The sequence below is a fragment of the Octopus sinensis genome, linkage group LG4 (assembly GCF_006345805.1).
Source record: "Octopus sinensis linkage group LG4, ASM634580v1, whole genome shotgun sequence".
NCBI lineage: Eukaryota > Metazoa > Mollusca > Cephalopoda > Octopoda > Octopodidae > Octopus > Octopus sinensis.
Genome location: NC_043000.1, coordinates 96,500,549 through 96,524,633, shown reverse-complemented (window position 1 = coordinate 96,524,633; position 24,085 = coordinate 96,500,549). Strand labels below are relative to the sequence as shown.

Sequence of the window (24,085 nt, the reverse complement as noted above, 5' to 3'; positions counted from 1 at the left end):
GTATGTATGTATGTATGTATGTATGTATGTGTATGTATATGTATGTATGTATGTATGTGCGCATGTATATGTATGCATGTATGTATGAATGTATGCATGCATGTATGCATGTATGTATGTATGCATGTATGTATGTATGTATGCATGTATGTATGCTTGTGTGTATGCATGTATGTATGCATGTATAAATGCATATGTGTGTCTGTGCATCTCTGCACATCTTCACGTCAACATCTGTTGGTTATTGTTGAAGATTGTTGATGTCCAGCAAAAATAGTACATCCTACTTTGTCACAGTTTGATGTGCAAAGATCAGGAGAATAAAGTACCTTACTTGAAAATAAGTAAGGGTTTGCATCAGGAAGGGCTTTCAATCATAGAGTACTACCCCAGCAAGACCACCCAACTCATACCAGCATGGAAATAGCAGCAAGAGTTGAACAAGACATAATTTTTTCATACATATGGAACACTGGGCCTCACAGAGGCAATGACAAGTGACTGAGACTTTTGGCAATATGTTGTACTTGAGAAGACTCATCAAGCCAAGACAAACCCTAGTTGTGGCTGATGCTGGGACCACGTAACAGGTACCCGTGCCGGTGGCATGTAAAAAGCACCCTTCGAATGTTGGGCCTCATAAAGGTGATAAGTGACCGAGACCTTTGGCAATATGCCATGTTTGAGAAGACTCATTAAGCGAAGTGAAAGCATAGCTGTGGTCGATGCTGGTGTCATGTAACTGGCAGCTGCACCAGTGGCATGTAAAAAGCACCCATTACACTCTTGGAGTGGTTGGTATTAAGAAGGGCATCCAGCTGTAGAAACTGTACCAAATCAGATTGGAACCTGGTGCAACTCTCCAGTTTACCAGTTTCAGTCAAACCATTTAACCCAGCGTGGAAAGCAAACGCTAATGATGATGATGTGCAGATGTGCTCATGCATATATTTCTGGACTTCCATACAGCCTCCATCTACCAAATATTTCTAATATGATATTGGTCAATCCAAGGCAGTAGTAGAAGACACTTGCCCAAATTTCCATTTTTTTTTAAACCACACAGCCATGTCTGCATCCATATACAAATTTATTAAACACTCAGTGAAGGAGTGGCTGTGTGCTTTAAAAATTTGATTCTGAACCACGATTTCAGGTTCAGTCCCACTGTGTAACAACTTGAACAAATGCTTCCTACTACAGTCCTAGGCTGAACAAAGCCTTGTGAGTGAATTTCAAAGACAGAAGCTGAAAAAGACATGTCAAATATGAGTATGTATCCTTATATTGACATCCTGTGATGATCATATACGAGCATTTCTGCCAAACAAGCAATATTGTTCATTTCCAATCTTTCATAGAAATAAATGAATATTGGCTACAGGAAGGGCATCCAGCTGCAGAAAATCTGTCTCAACAAATTTTATCTGACCCACACAAACATGGAAAAGAGGATGTTAAATGATGATGAACACACAGCAAGAAAACCTATAAAATTATAATACATAATGTATAACAACATTACTTAACCTGTTGTATGCTTGGAATACTGAGGAGACTGCTCATACTGGATGTTCTACTGGGCGGATTCCAGGAATAGCTGCCATTTGTCTTTCTGAAATAGGATAGCAGTTTTTAGAAATATTTTTATTCTCTATAATATAAAAACTGCTGTGTTCCATGAATTGTTACATTAGACATTACTTGGTAGTACGTAAAAAGCACAATCCAAAACCCCCACCCCACCCCCACCGGCTCCTGTGCTGGTAGCATGTAAGAAGCACCATCTGAACGTGGCCAATGCCAGCGCCACCTGATTGGTACCCATGCCTGCAGGTTAGGAAGGGCATCCAGCTGTAGAAACATTGCCAGATCAGATTGGAGCCTGGTGAGGCCGCCTGGCTTGCCAGTCCCCAGTCAAACCATCCAACCCATGCCAGCAGGGAAAACAGATGTTAAACAATGATAATAACAATTAGAAAATATGTTGAAGGCTCAAAAGTTAACTGAATTTTTAAAAAACTAACAAGATAGATTCTGAAGTTCAAACTTATTATAATGGTGTTTAGCAGTTTAGAACTTTGGTGATTGTATTGAGTATCATACAGTTTGAAAGCTCAGAAATATATGTTATGATGCTTGGATTCTGTTCATGATTGATTAAACCATTCAGCAGTTAAGAATTTGACAAAAATGAGCACTTATATTAAGATTTTCTAGAATGTGTGATCAAAAATTATGGTATAAATAATTCCTGCATCACCATTCAAAGTTCAGCTGATCAATTCCTTTCTCATAAATTTGTGCACTGGAAGCTGACGAAAACTACCTAATCAGATTCATGTTCAATTTGAAGGAAAGATAAATTTGACAGAGAGTATAACTTCTACTGGAAGTAAATTAAAAGATTGTCATCACTTTTTAATTAGAAATACAACTTTTAGTTGAAATATACTAAATACATGTAAACACTGAAAATAGGAAATAGTGAAAATTTACCTGGCAAATGAAGGCCATGAGTTGTCTAAATCATAACCTGTAGGAATTAAATCGAAGTTTACATCATTGATGTCATACAGTGCATTTATAATTGCCGAACTGTGTTTGTGTTGTAACCAAGGAGATGATGGATAAAACCATTCACTGAAAGATAAAAAAAATATCTCAAAATCAGTAAAATTTATTCTTATTCCTAGATTCTCTAGAAACTTTGTTTACAGAATAATCACACTTCCACTTTCAAAATGGTTTTATAACAGACCTGCATAATATCTAGGACTTCACACTGGCTGGCATAATATTGATATCTTTCATAAACATGTTTCTTTAGATCTGAGGATCAGAATTGAAATTCTGTGACATTCATGCCTTTCCCAAAAATATTAGCAGAGTAACTAGCTTTAATTAGAAATTCATGTTAATTTCAGTTCACAAGTAATTTTTTCTCTTCTACTATGTCTAACTCAGTGGTTGTTAACCTAAGTGGCAGCATACCTTTGGGAGTATTTTGAGCTCACAAAGAGACAGCAAATATCAAGGGGATACATTGGGTGTTTAGCCCTTTAGCATTTAAACCTCCCAAATCTGACCCAAATATTCTACTTGTTTTAAGTTCAAACCAGCCAAATGTGACCTCTCACATCTACCCTACAGTGTCATTCTAAAAGTAAACAATCACATCATTTGGAATCTTAAAGCTGCAAGATTATGCAAGATTAATTCAAAATAATGTGAATAAATAAACAACATTTGATAAAGTAATCTGAATGCTAAAGGTTTAAAGGGATTGCGATTTTGTTTTTCTTGCAAATAAAATATTTAAACCAGGCACAATATTTGTTTTGTAGTGACGCCATCTTGGAAATCTCCAGCATGCATGCACAGAGTTGGATTCTTCCGGGAGGCCTGCTGGAAGTTCCCTCATGCGCATGCGCAGAAATCTAGCAGCAGCGAAATTCCCTCGTATCGTTCTCTCAAATGCTGGCAGCTGAACAGGACAGTCATATTTTATCAGCTCTCTCTTTCAAGCTGCTACCTCGTGGCGTATCTCTGCTATGATTGAATGGACAGGAATTGGCTCACTCCACTTGACTACTGTGATAAGCTGCCAATTCGCTCAGAAAGAAGAATGTATATATTACGAATTAAGAATAAATATTTATACTGTTGAAGTTAATCAGAAGTCTTGACTCTTTCCTTCGATTAATATTTTAATGTAAAGGATGCGAGCAGCACCCATCCAGTGTGAGGACCTCTCATCCTGTTACAGTTTTCAACACATTTTAAAAAAATTTTTGTCATGAGAAAATATGAATTGGACATAGTGTTATCAGTAAACTGAAACATGACTGATGATGTGCATGGTTCCAATATGATTTTGTTATATAAGTCCTTGCCTTTTTTTTAGTTATTTCCATAAAAATTTAACATAAGGGACATTAGCCCAGGGCGCAGAAAAAAATCCTCCCACATTTTACATGTTGACAAGTGTTTCAACAGCAAAGTGGTCCAGTTACCATGATGGTGATTAGAAAAAATAGAAAAAAACATTACCTAATATGCATAAAAAACCCTATATCTAAAAAGAGACATGTGGTGGTTGGGATGCAATAAGAAAATATAGATAATAAACAATTGAGAAAAATTAACTGTTAATGATTAAAATAATCCACTGAAGGAGTTTGAGGGGTTCTTTTTGCTTTTTATTTATTTATTTATTGCAAAACATGGAGAGTGGGTGTTTGTAAAACACGATTGCATGAAAGAGGTACAGAACAAAAAATGGTTGAGAACTAGTTGTCTGACTAATGAAATATTGTCCAGAACCCAAAATATCATAATATGATACCACCAAAGAGGGAGTATCCTTCACAAAGATGTATGAGGTTGATCAAAGCTGACAACTACAAAAACTATAGTTAAAATATTGTCACTGATATGATACAAACACCAAAAACATTGTGTGTATGTTTGTCATAACAAGTATAGCTTACATTGTTCTGTATATATAAACATTGGTATGATATGTTAAAACTGGATATTTTATTTGGTTTTAAGTTGTTTCCCTATCAAAAAATCAATTTCATTATGAAGTACATATGATGTATGTGTTCCAATAAAGTGATGGGTTCAATTTCTCATTTACCACTGAGATGTGCCCAAGGTAAATTATAACATTTTCATCACTCTACCAAGCTGAAAAGTTAAGTTCAATCCCCAATAACACAAGAATGGCAAATATTGGGAAGATAAAGAATATAACTACAAAAAAAAAATAATAATAATAGTAATAATGATGATGATGATGATGATGATGATGATGATGATGATGATGATGATGATAATAATAATAATAATAATGATAATCCTTTCTATAACAAGCACAAAGCCTGAAATTTGGGAGAGAGGGTTAGTCAATTACATTGACCCCAGTACTCAACTGGTACCTATTTTACTGAACCTGAAAGATGAAAGGCAAAGTCAACCTCGGCAGAATTTGAACTCAGAACGTAGTGATGGGCAAAATACCATTAAGTATTTTGCCTGGCATACTAATAATAATACTAGCCACTACTGCCACCACCATAATCATCATCATCATCACCACTGTCATTTTAACAGTCACTTTTCTGTGCTTCCATGGCTCACATGACATTTATTGAGGCAGATTTTCTATGGCCGGATGCCTATCCTGTTATGAAGCCTCTCGTTTGTTTTCTAGCAAGCTAATCTTTCTCCATGACTAGACATGTTTTCACAGAAGATTGGAAATGAATGACACTGCTTGTATGACAACGAACATGCAATGACAATATGAGGAGACACACATACATGCACACAGACATGTACATACATAGATATGTATTTACATATTTCTTTCAGTTTTCATCTAGCAAATCCACTCACAAGGCTTTGGTTGGTATAGGGACATAGAAGATATTAGCTCAAGGTGCAACAGAGTGAGACAGAAACCAAAACCCATTTGGTTGGGAATCAAACTTCTTAACAACATAGTCATACCTGTACACCTTAACATTACAAATATTCATTTCCCCTAATTCTTATGAAAACATCCAAATTTTCAAGCAACATATACTTAGATGGGGAAAAGTCAAAAACCAAAGCAAAGAGAAGATAAAACTTTATCCAATTCAAAAATGACCAAAACCAAAATAACTAATTACCTTGTGATACGGCCATTTGAAACACACTGTTGGATTGTATCTGCAAGTCGTTTATGGACAAGGGCAAACCGAATCAATGCTCTTCCTTTACCTAAGGCTGTGCGATACTGTATAAAGAGACAAAATAAAATAAGTCAACACTTAATATTGGTTTCAAATTTTGGCACAAGGCCAGCAATTCTAGGAAGGGGATAAGTCAATGACATTGGTACTTATTTTATTGACCCTGAAAGGATGAAAGGTAAAGTCAACCTCAGCAGAATTCAAACTCAGAACATTAAGAGGGACAAAATGCCACTAAGCATTTTGCCCAGCATGTTAATGATTCTGCCAGCTCACCGCCAAGTCAACTCTTAATATTGGTTTTAAATAGTGGTACCAGGCCAGTAGTTTCAAGGGAGTAGTTAAGTCACTTATATTGACCCCAATGTTTAATTGGTACTTATTTTAAGCAATCCTGCAGGGATGAAAGGCAAAGTCGACCTCAGTGGGATTTGAACTCAGAACATAAAAACAGAAGAAATGGCATGCTAATGATTCTGCCAGCTTACTAACTTTCAACATTTAGAATTAAAAAATGTTCAGAATAATAAAGATATTCACAAACAAAAATATTAATAATTTTTTTTAATTTTTAAAAATACTTTTATCTCTTACTAGCAGTATAGCCCGGCGTTACTCGGGTTTGTTTTTTAGTTGCGCTTAAAATGGCAGACTTTGAATTGGAATTTTTGAAAAGTTAAAATTTTGCATTATGTAGCTTGTTATTCTCTTTAAGTGAACATTTTTCTGGTTGAAATACACCGAAAAATGGCGACACAGCAGTCAAAAAATCGTAAAATATAGGGATTTTCATAGAAAAAAAGCACCTTTTTGATGTAAATAATTTTTGGTCTTAACATGATTTGAAATTTTTCTTCTATGGAATGAAGAGCAAGCCTTCTTCTATCATACTCTCAATTTTGATCAACTTGCACCGCAGGGTCTCAGAGGAGACAGTGTTAGTTGAAGGCTACCAAACCTGCCACATACACACACACACACAGACAACTTCAGCTTTATATATATAGATTAATTTTTTTTATCATTGTCATTGTCATCGATGCTTGCATGGATCAGATGAAATTTATTGAAGTAGATTTTCTGCAGCCAGATGCTTTTTTTTTGTTGTCAACATTCAATCTTTTCACAAGCAAGGTAATATTTTCTCATGGTCAGACTTTTATTTTTACAGAATTGAATGACACTGCCTGTATTACAATGACACTCACTTATGATCACACAATGTCAAGACAAGGAGACAAACATACATAAACTCACACACACACACACACATACATACAACAGACTTCCATACAGCTTCCAGATAGCAGATTCATTTACAAGGCATTAATCAACCTAGCGCTATAATAGAAGACACTTGTCCAAAGTGCCATACTGAATCCAAAATCATGAAGCCACAAAGCAAATTTCTTAACAAAGCAGCCATGCCTGTGTCTAAGGTCAAAATAATTCCTGAAATAAGAGAAAAAATTGTTTACCTCCTTAAGAGATTTGACATATTTCAAGCCATCTCTGAGTCCTTTACTGGGAGCAAGGCACTCACAGAAGTAATCCCAGTAATTTTTCTTCCGGCCTAACAGACTGGTATGTTCTGCAAAGAAAAGGAGATAATATCTTTAAGAAACCGAAGAAGGAAAATGGATTCAGATTAAACAAATGTAAAATGAGTGAAATGTTATTTTAGCTCTTATAATAAAAACATGTGAAACATGACTATACTGTACATGTTAATTTCCATGGTAACAGAATTGCTAAAATACGCACTGAAACAAAAAGCAAATAGAGCAAAGTTTTAAAAAGTTTTCTGGTGAAAATTGGAAGTTTGCAGTCTTTAGTTCTTTTGGGGGTTTTTGTTCTTTTTTATATTATTAATTCCACTATCTGAACAGGTACGGTGTTGTGGTTAAGAAGTTTACTTCCTAACCATGTTGTTTTCAATTCAGTGCCACTGTGTGGCACCTTGAGCAAGTGTCTTCCATTATAGTCCTGGACCAACCCATGCCTTGTGAATAGATATGGTAGGTGGAATCTGTAAAAGAACGTGGAAGGTTGGGCCTCCAACTAGGCTGTTCATGATACTTTTAAAGCCAAAAACTTTTCAGCATCTCCTTATCATCATCATCATCATCATCATCATTTAACATCCGTTCTCCATGCTAGCATGGGTTGGACGGTTCGACCGGGGATCTGGGAAGCCAGAAGGCTGCACCAGGCTCCGGTCTTATCTGGCAATGTTTCTACAGCTGGATGCCCTTCCTAACGCCAACCACTCCGTGAGTGTAGTGGGTGCTTTTTACGTGCCACCGACACGGAAGCCAGTCGAGGCGGCGCTGGCGTCGGCCACGATTCGGATAGTGCTTTTTACGTATCTCCAGTCCAGGGGTCCTGGCATCTGCCAGGTGCCAGTCATAGGATTGGTTCAATTTCGATTCCGATTTCACTTGCCCCAACAGGTCTTCGCAAGCAAAGGGGGGTAGGCATAGGTGCCTGTCGTCGGATGAGGTTCAATATCGACTTCGCTTGCCTCAACAGGTCTTTGTGTGTCCAAGAGAGGAAAGGCATGCATAAGTGGGCTGGACTCACTTGTCCTGCCTGGTCTTTTCACGCACAGCATATTTCCAAAGGTCTCGGTCGCTGGTCATTTCCTCAGTGAGACCTAAAGTTCGAAGGTCGTGCTTCACCACCTCGTCCCAAGTTTTCCTGGGTCTACCTCTTCCACGGGTTCCCTCCACTGCTAGGGATTGGCACTTTTTCACACACCTATCTTCATCCATTCTCGCCACATGACCATACCAGCGCAATCGTCTCTCTTGCACACCACAACTGATGCTCCTTAGGTCCAACATTTCTCTCAGGGTACTAACGCTCTGTCGAGCATGCACACTGACATTACACATCCATCGGAGCATACTGGCTTCATTTCTCGCGAGCTTACGCATGTCCTCAGCAGTCACGGCCCATGTTTCACTGCCATGTAGCATGGCTGTTCGTACACATGCATCATACAGTCTGCCTTTTACTCTGAGCGAGAGGCCTTTAGTCACCAGCAGAGGTAAGAGCTCCCTAAACTTTGCCCAACCAAATCCACTCACAAAATCTACCATATCCACTTTCAAGGCTTTGGTCAGCCACAGCTATATTAGAAGACACTTGCCAAAGGTATCACACAATGAAACTGAACCTGAGACCATGCTTTTGTGAAGCAGGCTCTTAATCACATAGCCAAGTCTGTGCTGCGTCAATATCATTGGGACCATTTAATTGCAGGAAAAATTAACTGTACACCAGAATGTCTGCCATACTAGTAACTACAAAGTAAGGAGTGGTAATGATTTGTCTATTAATTAGATAAACTGGTACAAGGGGAGTTGTGAGTGTTTAGCTAAAGGTCACAATATTATGTCAGGAGTATGACTTGAATGCAATGACTATGTAGCTGGTAATCCAACATCTTTATGGGTGAGAGCCATCTTTCCAGACTAGGATGCCAATCTTTTACCTTCTTGTTCAATGTAGGATTTTAACTTAAGAAAAGTGAAATCCCCTATTATAAAGCGCTCCTATTTGTAACAGACTGATCAAACTCCATGTGATGCTTTTTACAATTTCATGTAATTAAACATGATTAAATGCCCTTCCTAACACCAACCATCCAGCAGAGTGGACTGAGTGCTTTTTATGTGGCACCAGTACAAGTGAGGTCAGTTTGGGAATGGTTTTTACAGATGGACATCCTTCCAAGTGCCAACCACTTCACAATATGGACTGGAGGCTTTTTACATGGCACCAGCACCAGCAGAGTCACCAAGTAACTTACAAGACAAGGAATCTTTGAAAGAGGAGAGGGCATTGGAGGAACTGATTTTGTGTCAAAGAAAAAAATTAAAACTACATAAATCAAGCACTAAGTTTTCTTTTACTTAGCTTTAAATTAAATTATAATCTTCTGCAAACTCTTAATTGAAAGAGAAAAAATATTTAGTTTTCAAATAAACACAAAAAAAAAACTACAAGAATTTTATAGCTATTTATTTACTGGTGTGCCCATATCATTAAAAAATACATTAATAGTTTTATTAATCATAGAGCATAACACATTTGTTCAAATGTGATTAAAACTGAATTCTTTTATAAAATTTTGAAAATACTTCATATACCATGTAATATATATATTGGATTGTATTGGCATCCTTTCTGTCTCGGGAGACAATGGAGTTGCGCATGTTTACTTTTTTTTTTTTTTTTCTGTAGTCTAGTCCGGCTTTTATATTTCATGTCCTGATACATTTCCTGCTGTGGCTGTGTAGTCCTATCCTGGACAAACACTATATTCAGATATATTCAGATGTGTCCTGGAATATCTGAATATATATATATATATATATATATATATATCATCATCATCATCATCTTAACCCTTTAGCATTTAATCTGGCCATATCTGGACCAAATATTCTGCCTGCTTTATTTTAAAACTGACCAGATCCGACCTCTCACACCAACCCTACAATGTTATTCTAAAAGTATGCAACACACCATTAAAATCTTGAAGCTACAAAATTATGTGTTATTAATTTAAACAATGTGAATAAATAAGCAATACATTTGACAAAAAATCTGAATGCTAAAATCTGAATGTCTATTTTTCATTTTAATGTCTACATTTCCTTTCATCACCTAGCATAAAGGTGCCTGCCTCTCTACAGTAGCCCCTGCTTCCCTCAAATAAGGGGGCTTTCTGGTCTTGCAAGCTACATAATAAAATCGCTAGTGTTGGTGCCATGAAAAAAAAAACACCTAAGTGATTGGCATTGGGAAGGGCATCCAACCACAGAAACCATACTGAAGTAGACATTGAAACACAACACGGTCCTCCAACTTGTCTGATACTGTCAAAATATTCAAACCTACCAGCATGGAAGCAAGATGATGATGATGACATGACAATGGTGATGATGACAATATGTGCAGAGAGTGCTGCAGTAGGCAATTGAGTGGTTAGCATGTAAACTATTATTTCTTTGGTCAATAGTCTAGCATCCTGCTTTCTTCCAGCAACTGTGAGAATTGCTTATATCAATAGTTCTCAAATGGGGTCCATATGACACTTGGAGCTACATATAAGATTTCGTTATTAAAATTTACCTGCAATGAATTTGTGATATTTCTACAATTCACAAAATATTTAACAATTTTCTTATGCAACTCCTAATAATATTTAACTATAAAAATATAATGGTTTTTTTAAAAATATCGAATGGCTAGGAGAGTCCATCCGAGTAACATAGGAATCAAAGGGGACCTACAGGTCAAAAATGGTTGAGAAACAGTGGCTTATACCAAGTGATTTGCTTTCAAACATGATACAAAAATAAATGTTAAACTACCTTTCATTTCATAAGACAACAAATACTCCAATTTGGCACAGGTTTTCTGGAGATTTTGACAATCATCTGTTACAGGGCATCCAGTTTCTGTAAACTCTTGTTTTAATTTCTCTAGGCAGTCTGAAAGTAAACGAAGTCATTGAAATTAAAACTATATATATATGTATGTGTATATATGTGTGTGTGTTTATATATATATTTATATATACATATATACAGTAGTTCCCCGGTATTCATAGCGGTTACATTCCTAGGGCACCCGCAAATAGTGAAAAACTGCAAATATTGGACGTGGTCCATAAAAATGCCCATAAATGTTAAAATATGATGTAAAATATTATAAATAAATATATATATATATATATATATTGTTTTTTTTTTTAAAGTTTCAGCTCAGAGGTGAGAAGCCCTCATAGCCAAACCTTCTTCCAGCATACGATGAGGGTTTCTTTTTTCATGTCTTTAAGAGCAGTGTGGATGACTCACAGGCACGTTGTGATCATAAAGTACTCCTTTAACTTGAAATTCTCATCTGAATCCATTGTGTCCACAAGGTGTTGGAGAGAGTTCTGAGTGTAAAGTACTCTGAAGGCACATATCATGCGTTGATCCATAGGCTGGATGAGGGAGGTGGTGTTGGCAGGGAGGAACTCAACTTGAACTCCCCTGTGATTCAAATCCAAAGAGTGATCACCAGCATTATCCATAACAAGCAACACCTTGAATTCCATGCAAACATTTTGGAGGCATTCCTTGGCTTGAGGGATGAAGCACTAGTAGAACCAATTCAAAGAAAGACTTTTGGTAATCCAGGCCTTGTGGTTGTGCATCCAGTAGACAGGCAGCAGAGTTTTATTCTTATTTTTGAAGGCCTTCGGATTCACAGACTTATAGATAAGTCCTGGTTTCATCATGAAGCCAGCAGCATTGCCACACATAATTAGCATCACTCTGTCCTTCTGTGCCTTAAATGCTGGAGCTCTGGCTTCGTCCTTCATGATGCATGTTCTGGAAGGCATCTTCTTCCAGAACAAGCCAGTTTCGTCCATACTGAAAACCTGTTCCGGCTTCTATCCTTTGTACTTGATGATCTGCCTGAAGGTCTCGAGGTACATCTCAGCAGCTTTTTTGTGGGCTGATACTGTCTCTCCATGCAGGGGAACACACTTTATTTTAAACCATTTCAAGAAACAGTCAAACCATCCCTTGCTGGTTTGAAAATCTTCAGGCTCCAGTGCTGTCAACTGCCTTGGTTGCGGTTCTTCAGTGCCTCCTGCTCAGTCTCCTCTGTCAAATTGCTGGTATAATTTCCGCGCTTTCTCACAGATGATGTTACTGCTCAGAGATGGTTTTCTTCTTGCAGTTACTGATCCACAATGCCAAGGCAGATTCCATATTTTTCACTAACATTATCTTTTTGGCACTTTCACAGAAACTTACCGCTACGGTAGTCCTGGTCGCTACCTCATTCTTCTTTATGTAGCATATGGTGCTTTCATTGACAACATAATAGCAACCTACTCCAGCACAACTTTTACTTTCTCGGAACACACCCAGCAGTTGTGCCTTCTCATAGAGTGTCATAACCTTTTTCTGGTGCTTAGGTTCACTGCCAGAAGCCTTAGTAGGTGTAGGATGTTTGGTTGGCATCTGAGGGCTTTAATAACACACTGCACAAAACACAGCACTCAACTGGAGATAGCTACTGGATGCAGTTTTTCCAAAAACAAAAACAAAAAATCTTCATTCATGTGGCACCAGTACCAGTAGGGTTACCAAGTAGCTTGTAAGACAAAAACTACTTGGTTGAGAGAGGGAGTAGAACCAAGGGAAGTCGCTGTGTGCCAGACAAGAGGTCATAGTATAACAGGGCAGAGATAGTTGTCTTACTACAGGGGAGAATCTTGGCTACCCCAGTTGGACAAGGAAGGTGGGAGAAAGCTAGAGAGAAAGAGACAGTAAGGGAAGGAGAGAGAGAAAATTATAGATGGTGTTGGAGATGTATTGGAGCCTACTCACAAGGAACAGTGGGAGGGGTTGAAGTATAAGTAGTACAAAGGAGATAGAGGGATACACAGACAAATATGTTTTTTCGAATGTGTATGTGTGTGTGTCTGTTAATTTTTAAAGGAAAAGATTGACAGTGACATTAAAATTTCAGGTTGTTTGCCTTCATCTGACAGTTTGATTTCAAAGATACTGTCAGCCTGATCCTTGTAAAAATTTATGAGTTATCCTTCAGTTTAATGCTAAATGGTTTATATACATATAATCTGACATAAAAACAAACATTAACACACACACACATATATATATATATATATATATATATATATATATATATATCTTTATATATTCAATACACATACATATATATGTAGGGAAGTTGTAGAAAAACGTTAAACAAAGAATTCATAAACATACCCAGAAAATCTTGTTCAATTTTTGCAATCGATGGTTTGTTCACCAATTTTGGATACATAAGAGAATCCATGGTAGCATCGACATTCATGTCTGAAAAAAAGAAATTGAAGCAATAAGTCAAAACTTTAAGACTTTTATTGAAATACTTTCTTAACTCTTTCAATCCCAATCAGGATGAAAACGTCTCTGACTCTGTAGTACAAATGTCTTGTTTTCATATGTCCTAAATTAAAATCTTCCACCAGACCTTAGTCACAATTCATGTTCCTAACACTAGCTTATGATAACCAAGTTATTTTACTAAATTCTTTGTTATATTTAAAATTAATTGAAAGAAACACAGACCATCTCAAGATAAATACAGTAACAAAAGGGTTAAAATGGCTGGCATAAAGGGTGGTGAATTGGCAGTTATTAGAATGTTAGACAAAAATATTTTGCTGATTGTTAGTGGATACAACAAACACCAGTACTACACTGGTACTATATTTTACTGATCCTTGAGAAATGTTAGGAGTAACCCCAGCAAGATCTGAACTCAAAATGTAAAGATTTGCAAGAAATACTATAAGACATTTTTTGTGAGGCTCTATCCACTGTCATTACAATACTACTACTAATACTAATATTACTACTACTACTACTACTAATAATAATAATAATAATAATCCTCTCTGTTATAGTCACCAGGCCTCAAATTTTGTGGTAGGAATAAGTCGATTACATCAACCCCATTGCTTGACTGGTATTTATTTTATCAACTCTGAAAGGATGAAAGGCAAAGTTGGCCACGGCAGAATTTGAACTCAGAACATAAGGACAGATGAAATGCTGCTAAGCATTTTGCCTGGGGTGCTAACAATTCTGCTAGCTCACCACCCTAACAATAATAATAATAATTTTTTCTACTATAAGCACAAGGCCTGAAATTTTGGAGGCGGTGACTAGTCAATTACATCGACCACAGTACTACACTGGTACTTATTTTATTGATCCCAAAAGGATGAAAGGCAAAGTTAACCTTGATGGAATTTGAACTCAGAACATAAAGACAGACAAATTGTCACCAAGCATTTTGCCTGGTATGCTAACAATTCTGCCAGCTTGCCTCTTTAATAATAATAATAATAATAATAATAATTATAATAATAATAATAATAATCCTTTCTACTAAAGGCAAAAGGCCTGAAATTATGGGGAAGAGGGTTAGTCGATTACATCAACCCCAGTATTTCACTAGTACTTAATTTATCGACCCCAAAAAGATGAAATGCAAAGTTGACCTCAGCAGAATTTGAACTCAGAATGTCAGAACAGACCAAATGTTGCTAAGCATCTTGCCCAGCATGCTAATGATTCTGCCAGCTCACTGCCTTACTACTACTACTGCTGCTGAAGCTGCTACTGTCGCCAATAATCATTTAACGTTTGTTTTCCATGCTGGTATGGGTTAGACAGGAGCTGGTAAGCTGCAGAGCAGCACCAGGCTCCACTTGACCATTTTTTACAGCCGGATGCCTTTCCTAATGTCAACTACTTTACAGAATGCACTGGATGCTTTTTGTGTGGCTCCAGCATGAGTGTTTTTTACATGGTGCCAGCATAGGATCTTTTCACATGGTGCAGTATGGGTACTTCTTATGTGACACTAGCATAGGACATGATATATATATATATATATATAAAAGTGCTAGTGCATGAAACTCTCAGATATTGAGTCATTCTGTTGCAATATATATATATATATATATATATATATATATATATAATATATATATATATATATTATATATATATATATATATATGTATGTATATGTATGTATATATATGTATGTATATATATATGTATGTATATATCTATCTATCTATCCGCTCAGTCGAAGTCGACTCTCAGTTACATGTTGGATCAGTGTCCTCCAGTCAGTTCTATCTTGGGCCGCTTTTTTCAGATTGGCTATGTCCATTCCGGTATCACAGATGCCATTGTAATATAGTCCTAGGCATTAAAAATTGAGTCATTCTGTCGCAATATATATATATAAATATATATGCATACTTTAACGCAAACCTCGGACTAAATTAAACTTGGACATGGAGTTTAAGTTACTACTATGTTTTTTTTTAAATTAAATTTATTTGATTATGTGGATGTATTAACTTTAATATCCATATAACAAGAATGTAAACATTGTGAAATCTAATATGCATATAACGGGGACTTATATTTTGTGGCACTGACCTTGCCTGGACTTGTAATTTGGATTGAATGTTTTGGATGCTAGAATTTAACTTGTTCGTGTTAAGCGGATGCATTAAGTATTATTTAGATTATGTTTGTATAATATATTCATACGCAAATATCTTGTTTGTACATATGTATATATATATATGTATGTGTGAATATCTATACTTAGTACCTTGTTTCATGAATTTTTGTTATGTTGTTTAGTATTATCGTTAAAACAACAATACTGTAGATATTGTTAAAAGTGGTAGTATGTTACGTTAGAATGCATTTACTGGACTATACGAAGCATAATAATCCAATGTAATGTGATATATTGTTCAATGTTGTTCTTTATGTATTTTGCACGCTGTAGCCAGCACCGCATCGACTGGTCTCCGTGCTGGTGGCACGTAACAAACACCATCCGATTGTGGCCGTTGCCAGCCTCGCCTGGCCTCCGTGCCGGTGGCACGTAAAAAGCACCATCCGAGCGTGGGCATTCGCCAGCCTCGTCTGGCACCTGTGTCGGTGGCACATAAAAAGCACCCACTACACTCACGGAGTGGTTGGAGTTAGGAAGGGCATCCAGCTGTAGAAACACTGCCAGATCTGACTGGCCTGATGCAGGCTTCGGGCTTCCCAGACCCCAGTTGAACCGTCCAACCTATGCTAGCATGGAAAGCAGTTGTTAAACGATGATGATGATGATGATGATTACTATGTATGATTTGCCTATGTATGTATATGTATATATATATATATATATATATATATTGAATATTTGTCTTATTATTTATTTTATTGTTTTTATTGGATAGTAAGTGAAGCATGTTTTTTATATATCAATATTATTATTATACTTTTCTAGTTATGTATATCCTTTGACGAGGCCTTTGGTTATTTAAACAGATAAATATAACTTTTAATGCCTAGGACTATATTACAATGGCATCTATAGGCAATTTAAGTTGGATTGACTCTTGACCATAGGCTGAAACAGCAGCAAGGAGCAGTTTATTTGTATTATTTTTATTTTTATTATTATATTACATATTGATGTATATTATTTTGTTCAATTTTGATGTTCCCATTTGTATAATTAATAAATAATGCGAAATTGTAATATCCATAAGTTGATGATCGAAATGAATTTGTTTCTCCATTTTCTTATTTGTATATATATATATATAAAAGTGCTAATGCACAAAACTCTCAGATCTTGAGTCATTCTGTTGCAATATATATATATATGTATATATATATATATATATATATTATATATATATATATACAAATTGAGATAGGGATGTTTACTAATTTATATTATTTATTTACATCATTATGTATATGTATATTTTTATATGTATAGGAGTGTGAGTATATGCACTCATATGTATATGTATATGTTGTATTATGGGTATGTACCCACACCCATGTGGGTATATATGTAGACCGATTTATATTACATAATCTCCGAAGAGGCCTTATGATATTTTTGTAAATGTCTCATTTATATCTATATATTGACCTACCATAAAGGGCTAATATTGGTAAAATGAGACATACTTATCTACATGGCCGAAACAGCTGTAAGATGTAATCTATACTTATATTTATATTTACTTATATTTATATTCTCTTTTTTTATATACATTCTACTTATTATACAACATTACTCTTTTATGTACACCTTTTTATGTACATTCCTTTATGTACACTGATTTGTTCTGCTTTTTTATGTTTAACCCCACAGTCTCTTATATGGTGATTTAATAAAGTATGTGATTGAGTATTATCTGGTAATTGATATTTGATTTAGATGTATTTCTCTATTTTCTTATCTTGTATATATATATATATATATATGTATGTATGTATGTATGTATATATATATATGTGTGTGTGTATATATATATATATGTGTGTATATATATAGATAGATATAGATATACATACAGTCACACACACATACAGGCTCATCTCCTTCAATCCCCTTCAGCTGAACATCCCTAATCTTGTGTCTTGCAGGCTCATAGGTGCTGGTGCCACACAAAGGGCACCCATGCAGGTGCTGCATAAGAGCACCTAGTACACTCTGTAAAGTGGTTGGCGTAAGGAAGCTCAACCATGCCAAAACAGACATGGAGTCTGAACAGCCCTTCAGCTGGTCAGCTCCTGTCAAACGATGATGACGATGATATATATATATATGTCTATTATATAAAATCTATTCTGTCTGTCTGTCTGTGTGTCTTCTAGGATCTCTGGCATCCTCCATCCGATTGGGCTCAAATTTGATATGTAGATACCAACAGTATCAGGGCGTGTATAAGTCTTGAAAAAATTTTTTAAATTGATTCCAAGTGAGAATGCGATCGATAAAGCCATGGGAAAGTGCATTTGTATGCGCAAGTATATCAGCTGTTGTGATCGATACTACACATACACAAGAAAAATGCACGTGCAGTTTGCACAAAATGGGACGGTCGGACAAGTTGTTTTGAGAAAATTTGGTTTAAATGTTTGACAACTCAGCACCTAGAACATCTAGAAGCATTGCAGAGAGACTAAATGGACATTTGAGACAATATGACAACAAAAAACCAGTCCTCCATATTCTACCAACAAGCCAAAAACCAACATGGAGGCACACTGAGTCAACTTGACATCCGCATTTTACCCAAGCACCCAAAGGACTCAACACTGAGACAAATACTAGAATACGTCCTCATAAAAGAAACAGCCCCAATACTTAATAGGAAATATACACAGAAGGTAGTGATACCCAGTACCCATAGTTTATACATACACAGGTAGATTTGTTAGTAGGCTGTTATCTAGATGTGTGTATATATATATATATATATATATATATAGATAGATAGATAGATAGATAGATAGATAGATAGATATATATATATAAAAGCAGGTAAATGGATATGTAAGTAAACAGATAAATAAGTAGATTGATAGGTACATAGATAATATGGACAGACAAGCACACACACACACATACATACACAAACGAAGACTGAAACACTTGACCATATACACACGCACACACTTCACACCCACAAGGGCACATATGGAGACACATCCATACATAACAGTCACACAAACCTATACACATAGACACATTCAAATATGCACACACAAGGAGACAGAGGTACACACACATGAATATGCAGAATACATACATATATACATATATATATATATATATATATATATATATATATATATACATACACACACATGCATACATATGTGTATACACATGCACACACATTCAGACAAACAAACAAAAAGAATACAGCTCTGATAATGGACATAATCAATAACTATTGAAGAGGTTGCAAGAAACAACAAAAATTTTAGAAGAAATAGATAAGTAAATGAGTGGAAACCAAACCAGTGAGTGTGTTAATTAATAAGGCATTAAAACAGAATGACTCACCCTAGACACAATAATATGTATAATTCAAATTTATAGAAAGACAAAGACAGGTGTAGGAACAACAAGCAAGTGTATTAGTTTGATGCTCGGGAAAAATGGAAAAAGACTTTTACATTTCAAGCCTAAGCTCTTTGACAGAAAGGAATAAGAGGAAATGAAAATGAAAATGAAAAAAAAGTGTGTTGAGTTCAGTGGTCCATATATACATATATAAAAATAAGCAAAAAGGATATCCAGAGGATATCCTTGTTGCTTATTTTGATTTTAATCACCTTATTTTGAAATTGTATGGATAATACCATATTAAATTCTGGTGTCTCAACTGATAAAGGCAAATGCCTTTATGGCATATCTTCAGACCCTGAGACCTGTTGGCCTATGGCCTATATATATATTAAATCCATTCTTTAAAAATTGAAAAATACAGAATTATAGCAAATACAGTTTTATATTAGAAGTCGTGTATGTAACAGTAGGTTAGTTGTCTTATACTCATAACAATGAAAACAACCTTCCATATTCAGTAAGCTTTTGTGACAATGACATTGTAATATATTTTGTGTATTATTTGGGGCATGACCTGGCTATCCACTCGTTATGAGAAATTATCATCATCATCAACAACATCAATTAGGCAGAATTGTTAAATGCAGGAATAGTTGTGTGGCTAAGAAGTTTGTTGACCAACCATATGGCTTCAGGTTCAGTCCCACTTTGACACTTTGGGTGAATGTCTTCTCCTATAGCCCAACTCTGACAAAGCTTTATCAGTGAACTAGCAGTATAGCCCAGTGTTGCTCGGGTTTCTTTTTTAGTTGCGCTTAAAACAGCAGACTCTGATGTTGCATTAACAAAGTTTTGAAATAGTTTCAATCTTTTTTGAAAAGTAAAAATTTTGCATTATGTAGCTTGTTATTCTCTTTAAGTGAACATTCTTCTGATTGAAATACACCGAAAAATGGCGACACAGCAGTCAAAAAATCGTAAAAAATAGGGATTTTTATAGAAAAAAAACACCTTTTGATGTAAATAATTTTTGGTATTAACATGGTCCGATTTGAATTTTTCTTCTACGGAATGAAGAACAAGCCTTCTTCTATCATACTCTGCAGGGTCTCAGAGGAGATAGTGTTAGTTGAAGGCTACCAAACCTGCCACACACACACACACAGAGACAACTTCAGCTTTATATGTGTAGATTTGGTAGACAGAAGCTAAAAGCCAACGATATAAATATCATGTATGTGTGTGTTTGTCCATAAGCATTATATTTGTGTTCTACAAAAGTTGCTGACTATGAGTGATGTTGCTGTCACTTCTGTCAACAAATTGTCTGCTTTCTTTGCACCTTTAGAGATGTGTGAAATAAGAGAATCCCCTTACTTGAAAAACAGGTAAGGGTTAGCAACAGGAAAGGCATCCACCTGTTAAAATAATGCCACAATAATGTATTCAACTAACCCATGCTAGTATGGAAAATTACACAGAAAACAAACAGATGAAATTGGATAAAATGCCTTGTGGTATTTGATCTGACTTCCAAATCCCACCAAGGCTCAATTTGAGTTATCAATGGTAAAATACAATGGCAGTTAAGCACTGGATTCAGTTTAACTGGTGAACTTCTTAACCTCAAAATTCCTGGCTTTGAGCCTAAATTTAAAATTATTATTATTTTTCAGGTTGGTGGATTGGCAGAATCAGTGAACAAAAAAAAAAAGAAAAGAAAAGGAAAAAACAATCGTTAGCACATTGGAAAAATGCCTTGCAGTTCCTACTCTTTACATTTTGAGTTCAAATCCCATTAACGTTAACTTTGCCTTTCATCCTCCTAAACTCAATAAACTTAAAGACCAGTCAAGTACTGGAAATGTTGGAACTGACAAAGTTCCTCTCCTCAAAATTGTTGGCTTTGTGTCACAATTTGAAACCATGTCTGAAAGATAGAAGACTAACAAAATCGTTTGAGCATCGAACAAAATGCCTTTCATTGGTTCAGGCTCTTTATGCTCTGAGTACAAATCCTGCTAAAGTCTACTCTGTCTTCCACACTCCTAGGGTCATCTATAAAATAGATTACCAGTCAAATATACGATCGTTTTAATCGACTGACCCCCTCCCTTCAAATTTATAACCTTGTGGCTGTTAGAAATTATTCTAAGGGTGATCGACTGTTCGTGTTGTTAGTATGTTCGGCAAAATGTGCCTTCATGTTCTTAGTTCAAATCCCGCCAAGGTTAACTTTGCCTTTCATCCTTCTGAGTTCGATAAAATAAAGTGCCAATAAAATACTGCTATCGATTTAATCGCATATCATCTCTCCTTAAGTTATGGCCTTTGTGCCTACTTTGGAAACAAATATTAAGGACGGTGGGTCAGCAGAACCGTCAGAGCGTCGAACAAAATGTCTTATGGTATTTGTGCTCGTTCTGTATTCAAATCTCACATAAGTTAACGTTACCTTCTATCCCTCTGGGGTTCGATGAAAATAAGTATTGGTTCGTTATTGGAATGGAAGTACTCGAGTAACTCCCATCCCAACAAAATTGCTGACCACGCGCCTAAATTACAAACAATTATTATTGTAACGTATGAGAAATAGACAGGAGACTTTTACAGTATAATTTTAAAATATACTTTAAAATACCAAATTGTAAAGATACGATACATATATATAAACAGATACAACTATATACCATACATTCATATAAACATAATTCTATGAGTGAAATAAAATTTGGATATGTTTCAATCTGTAAATATTCTGAATATTTTGAATATGTAAGAACATTCAGAATATTTTCAGATTTATTGGCCACATAACAATACTCTCTCTCTCTCTCTCTCTCAGATCCTCCCCTTTAAAAACTCCCGGTTTCTCTATCTTTCACATCTTATCACATGATGCTTTTCAAGATTGAAATTCGATCATGCTGTTATCGAAGATAAACACTGCATATATAAATCATATGTGTGTGTGCGTACAAATATATAGGAAAGGGAGCATTTTAATTTTTGTAACGATTAAAAATCTAAACCAACGAAGATCGATAGGATGTAGAAGGATGAGTGACTAACATGTTTTATGATAATAGTCTTGAAATCGTTACTCATCAATACAGCCACAGCCTGATTGACAATCAAATACAGTTCGCTAATGCTGAGATACGAGATTCTGCCACATTTTACAGACACACACACACAACCTGATGCTAATCTTAAACTGTGTTATATTATTCTCAACTGACGGATGAGTTGGGTATGTCGTTCAAAAATAAATAGAAGTGGAAACATCGTATATATAGTTTTTTTTTAACTCAGGGCACACATCCTAGTGTTTTAATTATTTTCATCTTATCAACAGATACGGGTTAAATTGCCTCAATTACAGAAATTAAAACCTGTGTCAACGAACGAATGAACGTATCTGAATGTAGAAAGACCTCATTATAAGTAAGAAGCAGATTATACAAAGAAAATAATTAAAACGATACTAAGATGCTTTATGCAGTGAGCGACAACTTAACTATATATATTCCATGCAAAAGGCATCTTGGGTATTCTTTCCAGTAATTATTTTCTCTAAGTACTTTAATTTCATGGAAACTGGTATTGTTGCGTAACTATAGTTTATATACATACATTATACATATACACACACAGACACAAAATGTATGGCGTGTGTGTATGTATATATATATATATATATATATATATATATATATATATATTCATTTGTTGCATTTGTTGACAGTTTTAAATTCCCGCAGTTGAAATATGGTTAAACCAATTTAATAAATGCGCATTACTTGGGTGTTTTCGTACACACATATTGACACAGTCGATAAAGCGAAAACAGGTTAGAGTGGCATAGTAAACAAAAACAACTGTATTGGTTTGCCACAGACTGCAATACATATCAAAATGAGGCATATATATGTACCCCACCACTTAGTATGCAAACTATATTTATCGATCATTTTGAGCTGTCAGATTTATGATCGGTATTTCTCACAGATAGACTCGTACCCTTAGATTTATATACAATGATTGTTGTTTTCGAATTACGGCACTCATCTATTTCTTTCTCTCTCACTCATACACAAACACACACACACATATAGCCAGAGACGTGACACAAATATATGTGAATTGTTTTTGTTTTGGAGTTAGGGAAACACCCTGTATGTATAAACATCACACGTTCTATTTTGATGACATGTTGAGCGAAAAATGAACCCACTGCCATTCAATTAATTATATAGAAGTAACCAAACGTGTGTATGTGTGTTTGTGTGTGTATACATATATGATAGACATGCAGGCACGTACACGTAAACTTACTCTCAACTTACCTGTTGTGAAAGTGGTCATGTAAAGCTTACATAAAAACTAATATCAAGATAAATATATATAAAACAAAATACCACCACAGTGTAAAGATATGTCGTGGTACACGTTTTTATCCTAGATCAACATAATCCAAGCAGAAACAGACCTCCCTTTCATAAAATGTATCGGCGCTGGTTGATTCCAGCTGCAAAACATGATCGAAGTTCAAGCGAAATAGTCACTTGCGGGGGTTGACTTCAGAATTACTTCCCTTGATTAGAGAGCCACCCAGCTGACAAAACTTTCTTTGTTTTGGGTGGTTATTTAATTATTTTATTTCATTTCAATGCTTCAGTAAAAGAAGGAGTCAAAACAAACGATTGTCTCAGGAAGCTAGTTACCATCTATGGAGATAGTCTGGAAACGGTCCCTACTACTGTGCAGAGTTGCAAGCTTGTGTAGACTAGTCGTGTGCGACTACATTTCCTTCCAATCATAATCATCATAGT

At 35.7% G+C, this 24,085-nt stretch overlaps 1 protein-coding gene across 2 annotated transcripts in view; it reads right to left on the bottom strand.

Moving 5' to 3' along the window:
* Positions 1-23,836, bottom strand: part of LOC115210310 (FYVE and coiled-coil domain-containing protein 1) — a 43,023-nt gene extending 19,187 nt beyond the window's left edge. The window contains exons 1-7 of one of the 2 annotated variants that reach the window (XM_029778835.2): positions 23,600-23,836; positions 13,559-13,648; positions 11,135-11,254; positions 7,226-7,338; positions 5,685-5,791; positions 2,500-2,643; positions 1,531-1,615 (exon numbers count right to left, since the gene is read on the bottom strand). In XM_029778835.2, the coding sequence (XP_029634695.1) occupies positions 1,531-1,615; positions 2,500-2,643; positions 5,685-5,791; positions 7,226-7,338; positions 11,135-11,254; positions 13,559-13,648; positions 23,600-23,618 (678 nt within the window). In that variant the 5' untranslated portion in view covers positions 23,619-23,836. The remainder of the gene's footprint in view (positions 1-1,530; positions 1,616-2,499; positions 2,644-5,684; positions 5,792-7,225; positions 7,339-11,134; positions 11,255-13,558; positions 13,649-23,599) is intronic. The other variant, XM_036502256.1, reaches the window with a different exon arrangement.
* Between the last annotated feature and the right edge of the window lie 249 nt (positions 23,837-24,085).